This window comes from Haliaeetus leucocephalus, unplaced genomic scaffold, assembly GCF_000737465.1.
Source record: "Haliaeetus leucocephalus isolate CR32 unplaced genomic scaffold, Haliaeetus_leucocephalus-4.0 Scaffold101, whole genome shotgun sequence".
Lineage (NCBI taxonomy): Eukaryota > Metazoa > Chordata > Aves > Accipitriformes > Accipitridae > Haliaeetus > Haliaeetus leucocephalus.
This window is the reverse complement of record NW_010972537.1, coordinates 3,232,737-3,240,460: the sequence shown is the minus strand read 5'-3', so window position 1 is coordinate 3,240,460 and position 7,724 is coordinate 3,232,737. Positions and strand designations below refer to the sequence as shown.

At 59.3% G+C, this 7,724-nt stretch overlaps 1 protein-coding gene across 4 annotated transcripts in view; it reads right to left on the bottom strand.

The window, feature by feature from the left end:
- TRIOBP (TRIO and F-actin binding protein) overlaps window positions 1–7,395 on the bottom strand; it is a 22,825-nt gene extending 15,430 nt beyond the window's left edge. For 2 of the 4 annotated variants that reach the window (XM_010585439.1, XM_010585440.1), the window contains exons 1-8: window positions 7,222–7,395; window positions 5,744–5,877; window positions 5,235–5,346; window positions 4,638–4,839; window positions 3,857–4,208; window positions 2,913–3,045; window positions 1,554–2,537; window positions 1,196–1,291 (exon numbers count right to left, since the gene is read on the bottom strand). In XM_010585439.1, the coding sequence (XP_010583741.1) occupies window positions 1,196–1,291; window positions 1,554–2,537; window positions 2,913–3,045; window positions 3,857–4,208; window positions 4,638–4,839; window positions 5,235–5,346; window positions 5,744–5,877; window positions 7,222–7,335 (2,127 nt within the window). In that variant the 5' untranslated portion in view covers window positions 7,336–7,395. Of the gene's footprint in view, window positions 1–1,195; window positions 1,292–1,553; window positions 2,538–2,912; window positions 3,046–3,856; window positions 4,528–4,637; window positions 4,840–5,234; window positions 5,347–5,743; window positions 5,878–7,221 lie in introns of those variants that run through there. The other 2 variants (XM_010585438.1, XM_010585441.1) reach the window with 2 other exon arrangements.
- Between the last annotated feature and the right edge of the window lie 329 nt (window positions 7,396–7,724).

Sequence of the window (7,724 nt, the reverse complement as noted above, 5' to 3'; positions counted from 1 at the left end):
CAGCCCAGCCCTTGTGCAGGCAGGGTTTTCTTTCAGGCAGGGATTATTAATTTTTTTTTTTTTTCAGGCAAGGATTTTTTTTTTTTTTCAGGCCCGGATTTTTTTTTTTTTTCAGGCACGGATCTTTTACAGGCAGGGGTTTTCAGCAGTCCCGTCCATGTGTGTTGCAACACAGCGGGTTCTTCACCTTCGGTCTTGAAGCTGCTCGGTTTTATCCCCCGTCCCCAACCCCCAAATCAACCCCTAAAGCAGGGATTTGCAAGCTTGGCGGAGGTGGCAGCAGGTCCGGGGGGGGGGCCTCTGGTGCCACCAGAAAGCCAGCTGGCATCGGGAAGGGGAATTGCTAGAGAGGGTCGCAAAGGAAAAGGGGCAGGGGCTGCGTATCCCAAAATGCCAGGCTCCCCTGTGCAATTACAGTGAGGCGATGCTTCTCACCGCAAGGCAAAGCAAAGGTGTCTGGCCCAGAGCTCGGTGCTGAAGAAACCTGGAATAGGTGGGGTGAACCAGCCCCAGGTGTGCAGGGAGAGCTCAGGGCTTTGGGCTCCTCTCCAGCCCTGGGCAGGGAAGCGAGGGAAGGGATATCACCCGTTTCAAGTTTCAGAGGCCTTTGGGAGCTTCCTGCCCGGCTGCAGTTTGTCCTTGTATAAAGCACAAAGCCAGGCACTAGCAGGGGACAACCTGGCCAAGACGACTGATGCACACGGAGAAGGGATAGAGGCAGGGACTCGGGCGCAGCTGCCAGCTACACGGGCTCCCGGGACACTTTCTGCAGCCCTCCAGAGCCGCTCCCATGCCATTTTTGGTATCCCAGGAACGCCAACACAATTGACCATATCTTCTTTCATGCTGCTAAAGCCCACTTCATCCCCATAAAACCCTCGGTGCCATCGCAGCACCGGGCAGTAATAAAGGGAAGTAAAGCAGCTATGCTGAGTTTTTTGTCCTAGGTCTACTGCTTGCCTCTCTCTGGCTTTAAAAAAAAAAAGGCTCTGTGCCTCAGTTTCCCCACCTGAGAAATGGGCGAAGGACAAAGGAAAGGGGGGGTGTTTAGTGAGCATGGTGTCCAAGAGGTCATGGGAAGGCAGCACCGTGCTGATCCTCCTCAGATCAAGTGCTGGAGACCCAGGTCTGCCCACAGTGACTTCCAGGGAAGGGCAGCTGCCCTTCCTCACCATTCCCAGGGCCTGGCCCCTACCTTATTGCGCTTCTCACTGGCGTTCGAACGTGGCTGCAGGCTTCCTGAGGAGCCGGTGCTGCTCTGCGGTGGGAAGGTGCCTCCATCCAGCTGGGGCTGCAGGGGGAGAAAGCAGGAGATGAAGCCATGGGGGTTTAGTCCTTGCCTAGGTTTCCCAGATCCGAGCATCCGCCTCCTGGCACGGGATGGTGGGGGAAGCATCCTCCCTCCTCCCAGTGTCAAGCAGACAGCGCAGCTCCCCTGGAGAAGCAGAGGATCCGGGGTGCACGGAATTGCATCCCGGGGACCCACCCACCCTGTGCTTGCCAGTTTTATGCCTGGTGGGATCCCTATGAGCTCTGGCTCCTGCCCTACTCACAAGGTAAATGAGAAGCCTCTTGTTCCCCCAGTTGCTTTCCAATGGCTTCTCTGGATTGTTTGTGTCTCGAGTGTGCTCAGGACCCTTCCACTCATCCTCCAGCCGCTGTGCTGGACTCTCAGGCCTTTTCCAGCTGTCATCCGGCTGTAGCCCTACATCCAGACATCTAGTGGGGCTTTTCCAGTCCCTTTCCAGCTGGCGCATCAAGTCGGCATGGCACACTGGCCTCTGTTGGCGCTTCCAGTTCTTTTCCCACACCTGCGCTTGGTGGGCATCCCCCCGACCCCTGCAGTCCTGCTCCAGCGGTCGTGTTGGGCTCACAGGGCGCAGGGGCTTGCCTTGACCTTTCCAGTCATTGCCGGTGCCCTTCCCGGGGTGGGAGGGCTGCAGCTTTTCCTGGAGGCTCTGCCAGCCGCATTCGGATGGCTTCCCGGGCCCCCCAGGGTGCAGCGGCTTGCCCGGCTTCACCCGTTGCCTCTCTGCCCCCCGCACTGGGCCGGGAGGGGAGATCTCCTTCTGGCTTCTCCACGTGCTCTCCGTACATCTCCCGGGACTGAGGGACCGTGGCGGTGGCCCTAGCCGGCTCAGCCTGCTGTTATCCGAGCCTTTCCCAGGGCCCGCAGGGTGCAGGGAGTCCCCTCGGCTCTTCCTTTCTGGGGCTTGCCCTGTACCCCCAGCCTGCCAGGTGGCTCGACCCCTCTCCGAGTTTTGGGGGCGGCCAGGCTCCCCTCGGCTCCTCCAGCTTTTTTCTGAGTGCCAGGGAGGGCTTGTGGGCTCCCCTGCCCTCCTCTCTGACCGGTGGGACAGACTTGCGGAACGTGGGCTCCGGCTGCCTTTCTCCAGCAGCCAGCCGGGGCTGGCAGGGCGCTGGGGATCTCCCCGGTTCCTGCTGGCCTTCTCGGGGTGTCGAGTCAGGCTGGGGGAATGGAGGGGCTCCTTGGGGTCTCTGCTGTGCTGCTCGAGGTGCCAGGAGAGCCGCTGACCCTAGGGACATGGGGGAGAGAGAGCAGAGAGTCCTCTTTAAAAAAAAAAAATAAATGCCGATGAGCGGGAACAAGATGGGATTAGGGCTGGGAGACAATTTGGTTTAAATAGTTCCCCAGACGGCAATTGCACCCCTGTGCATGGAGCCAGCCTGTACTGAAGAGAAGCCTCTTGCACCCAAAGGGTGAAAGGGCTGCTGCCATTTAAGAGCCAAGAGTCCCAGTCCATGGCAGGGGGAGTGCTGGGAATAGAGGGAAGGGGAAGCAGGGGACTGGAAGAGAGAAACACATGGCAGAAATAGAGGAAAACGTGGCAGGAAAAAGCAACGCAGCTTGGGGAGTTGGGATGGGGTCCTGCCACGCAGCCAAGCCTCACCTCCCTGGGCAGGCTGGGGCTGGACTGCCTCTGGACTAGGTGGCCTTTGCTGGGTGGCACTGGGGTCTTGCCATCGAGCCGGTCCACGCGGCCCTCCTCCAAGGCCTGGAAGGCCTCCAGGGTCTCCGATTTCCTACGGGCACACAGAGTTTGTCTGGCCGCTGCCAGGTTCAGCTCAGAGGCAGAGCCCCTGCGGACCCCACTCCATCTAAGCCTGACCCCACAGACCTCCCTCCGCCTGCCCCAGACACTGTGTGCGCCGTAGCCTCTCCCTGTCCCCGTGCCTTCAACCACCCCAGCTTTTGGGTCCTGCTGCCTCACCCGTGTCTTCTTCATACTATTCCTTAAGCTTCCCTCCCTCTGGTCCTTCACATCCCACCCACCTGCCCAGGATACTTCCCTGGTCCCCATTTACATCCCCTCCTGCCCTGTACCACCGATGCTGGAGCCACTCTTGCTTCTCCAGCCAGGACCCAACCAGCACTGGGTACTTCTTGGCATTCCCAGTCCGTTCCTGAGCGGCTCCTACAGTGGACCCTGGATCCCTGGGGAGCCACTGATGCTGGGAGTGGGGACCACCTCCGTCCTTCCCCTTTCCGTGGCTTGCCCTGCTTTGCGGCATGTCCTGCAGCTTCCAGGAGGTGGCTGTGAGGATGAGGAGGGTGGGCTGCTCCCTCCACCTCCAGCAGCTCAGCTTCACTCCACCTTTCCAACGGCCTCAGCTGCCTGCGTGCCGCAATGGGGGAGCATCCCAGGCCAGGAGGTGCTGAGCCTAAACCCAATCCTTGTTTTAAGGGAAATTTAAGCACAGCTGAAAGCTAAGCTTTGCCACCTAGCCCTGCTCTCTCCCTGAGGCACAGCGATTTGGAGGTGGGGGCCCCCCGGCAGCATAAGGGGGGGCAATCCCCCACCTCTGACCACCATGGAGACCCGTTGCTTCTCACCTGCGTTCGCAGCCAAATATCCTCTCCACCTCCACCCGGCCGGGGCTGAGCGTGCGGGAACCACAGCGGTCGACAGCATCCCGCTGGCCGAGGCGTTTGGGCTTGGGCAGGTCCGCCAGCACCGTGTACTCCTGCCTCTCCAGCCCGTGCCGTCCCTCCGTGCCCCCGCCACCGGGGTGCCCACGGGGCTCCCGAACCCGGGAGCCGGCAAGGTGCCCGCCGCCGGCCAACGGGTCACTGCAGGCCAGCGAGGAGCCGGTGGTGGCACGTGGCGGGGTGGATGCCCAGGGAGGGTCGGTTTTCCGGTGCTTCGGCCAGCTCTCCTCGGGCTTCTGGCTGGTGGGACGGCGGTCTGGGACGGGGAGAAGGCCGTTACTGGGGGAGGCACGAGCAACGCGGGATGCCACCACATCCACGGCAAAGCAGGTCTTCGGAGGAGAGCTAGAAACGGTCCAGGAGGGCAGAGATAAAACCCAGATTCCCTCCAAGCGGGGCGGGAGTGTTGGGATGCAGCACTGCGAGCCGAGGGCACGCCAAACCATGCAGACAGAGAACACCCGGGAGACCCACGGTTCATGGTCAGCACACACAGAGATGCCGTCTCATAGACTGTGGGCCTCATCCCTTTGCATGGTGGCCATGGAGGTGTTGAATGCCTCCCGGGATCAGAACTGGGTAAAGAGATGCTAAATCTAAATAGAGATCTGCCATGAACTTCAGAGACCCCCGGGTGGAAAGCAAACCAGAACTAGGATCTCACACGGGAGCAAACCAAGTGTACCTGCTTTCAGCGGGCAGATTTCTTTCCTAAAGCCCTGGGCCTCAGCTCTCACCCAGGATCCAGAGGGAACGGGCTGAGCCCACCTGGCTCTGTCTGCCTGCAGGGCTCGTGGCCGCATCTCCTCCTTGTGGCCTGTGTAGCTCATCATGTCCCGTTTGCCTGATCCCAAAGTGTTGTCCCACAACCGGGTCATTTCCCCGTCCTGGGAGACAAGATAGGGCAGATCTCTGCAATGGGGACTGGTGGCTTTTGTGGGCTGGAAGGAGGTAAGAGCATATATGAGAAGTTAGAGCCCGTTCAGCCCAAAGCTGCTGGTAAAAAGGAACCAGGAAAGGAGCTGGGTGAGCATAAGATGACCCCAGCCCAACAGCAATGGGCATGGCAAGAAACAACATAGGGAAGTCCGCATGGGGGAATCCAAGAGCAAATCTCATGTGCTCTTTAGGGGGAGAGCCTCATTTGTGGGGATTAAGGGTCTCAGCTGATCCCCCCTCACATCTCAGGACCTTCTGAATGTGCCCAGCAGAAGTGGTATTGAAGAGCTGAGGGGGCTGGTGAGAGCAAAATAACCCAGACCACAAAAGATCCCCATCTCACCCTGGCAAGCGTAGAGTTGGCTTCGGCACAGGCGCTGGGGTCGGTGCCGGTTTCTCTGTGCTCACCCTCAGCTCCAGGGCTGAGTGGGGGATATCCCCTGCTCTCGTGCCAGCTGTGGGTCAGGGAGAGAGGACAGCTGGTGGTCAGCACAGCCCGCAGAGCTCAGGGGTGGGTGGCAGTGCCAGCAGTCCAAGCCATACCGGCTTTCTCTCTACTGGATGGGCAGAGGCTGGCAGAGCCCATCCTGGGACCACTACCCTTGCTCTAGAGGCAGTGAGGAAGAAGACGACTCTTTTGGTGGCCCCCTGACCTCTCCTGGGACAGCCAAGAGGAATCCAGCTAGAGGGCATGGCGTGGAGGTTGCTCAGCCCTTTTTTCCCAGGCACTGGTGTGCAGAGCATCAGGGAGAAGGCATTTAATTTCCCCCTGCTTGGCTTCCTGCTCCCCCTCCTCCGTTCTTCCCACCAAGGGTGCTCGTTGGAGCAGCGCAGCTCCCGGCTGGTACTCACCGCTCCGTCCCCTCCACTGGCCCCACGCACACGTATACCTCGCACTGCGGGGTTAAAATACGGAGAGCATCCCAGGGCCCGCCTGGGTCTGCGTCGCTGCCGCCATCACGCCCTGCGACCTCCACGGCATGCTCCTGCGAGGAAGAAGGGGGTGCAATGGTGCAATCAGCGTGTTGAGGATGAGGAGGAAGGCTGCCGTTCGTAAACACCTGCTTCTTCTACCTCCTCCGAGAGCAGCCTGGCCTCTGGGGCTCTTGATGCCTCTCCCAGCTCACCGTTGAGATTTTTCTCCTACTTCAGGAGCCAGAGAGGCCCAGCACGCTCCTCTTTGATGCTGAACGCTGCAGGCATCCCAGAGACAGCGCGTGTGGATAAGGGCTCAGGGAAGCTGCCCCCCCGCCACATCAGAGTTGATGCTGCTGGCAGCCGCTCTCCCTCGCCACCCAGATAACCCGAGGGGAAGCAATGGAGCCAAGAGGGAGGGAGATTTTTGCAGAGAAGGCTGTAGCCCCAGCCCCTGCCTCTCTCTCTCTGTCAGGGCTTGCAGGCATCTCAGCATCCTCCCCAGCCCCGTTACCTGCGGGGCTTACGAGCAGCAGCGGGGGAGGCTCCAGGGAGCCGGCTGTCCACACCGCCTTCCCTCCAGCGTCTCGCCCGCACCAAGATTCGCTCAGAGGCGATGGCTCTGAGCAGATCGTGGGCGAAGGGCTGAGGTAACCTTAGAGGGCCCAGGGCCAGGGGGAGAGAGGGAGAGGGCAAGAAAGAGAGAGGGAGGCTCATTACTATTTAATCATCCCAGGCCAGTCGCTCCTGGAGGACAGCGAACAACACGAAACCCTCCGTGAACATGAAACCGGCTGTCACCCAGTCGGAGGCAGCCAAGCAGCTTTTGCGTCCGGCCCTGTGCCGAAGGACCATGTTGGATCAAGGTATCCAGAGCCCAAAATTCTGTGAGATTTATCCCCCTCCTGCTTCTCCCCCCTCCCTGAGACCAGCTCACTGCAGCTGCCCCAGGGACAGGACTCAGCCCTGGCCCTAAACCAACAGCCAGGGGCCACAGGGACAGCCACCAGGACAACATTTTAGGCAAGGCAGGATGTAAATGCTGGCAGGCATCAAGCAGAGATTAATCCAGGGCGGGTCCCTGCTCTGCCAGTCGCCCCTTCCCTCCTTGTAGCTTTGCATCTGCAACATCCCTGCTTTCCCTTCCAGGATCTATCAAGCCCCTGGTACCTGGTGTCCAGCTCTTCCCTGCTAAGGCAGCTCCCGGCTCTGACCTGGGCACGGTTAAATGATGGATTCCCATGCCTGGGAAGACTCTCTCCCCATGCAGCTTTTCCCCAAAGACATCTAGAAAGTCCGGCTGAGCCTTTGTCTTAGGGATTTCCATCTCTACAAAGGCACATGGAGTCCCAACATGGAACAAAGGGGCCCTTAATGAAGAATTCATAGCCTCCAGGTGGGATGGAGGAGCTCACCTGGATAGCATGCTGGTGAGCCCCTGCGGCTCGGAAACAGTGCTGGCACAGGCTCTTTGCAAATATGTTGGCTTCAAAGTTCATGCAGGGCACGTCATCTACTGAACCAGACATTGTCGATAGCAGGGACGAAGATCTGTGGCTGCTGGGCTGCTGGCAGGGGGCAGCCAGGAGGAAAAGGAGGAAAGAACAGCAGCAGAAGACCAGAGCTTAGAGTCCTCCAGCCTCAGGCTCCTGTGGAAGCAGGAATGTTATTCCCAGACTGAAGTTTGCTGCTCTCAGCTGGCAATATTGGAATCAAAGGGCATCCAGGTGCAAGGTGATCAGTATGATCCATATAATTATAGTTAATGAAAGGGTAGGCTCCAGCAGGGACCTCTTTTAGAAGAGGGCACTGCACTGCACCCTCAAATGACTGCTGACACCCCCCAATTTGGGAGTCCCCCTGGATAGAGGGAGTGATGCTCATGTCCTGCTATTTTGTTTGATGGAAGTTTTCTCCC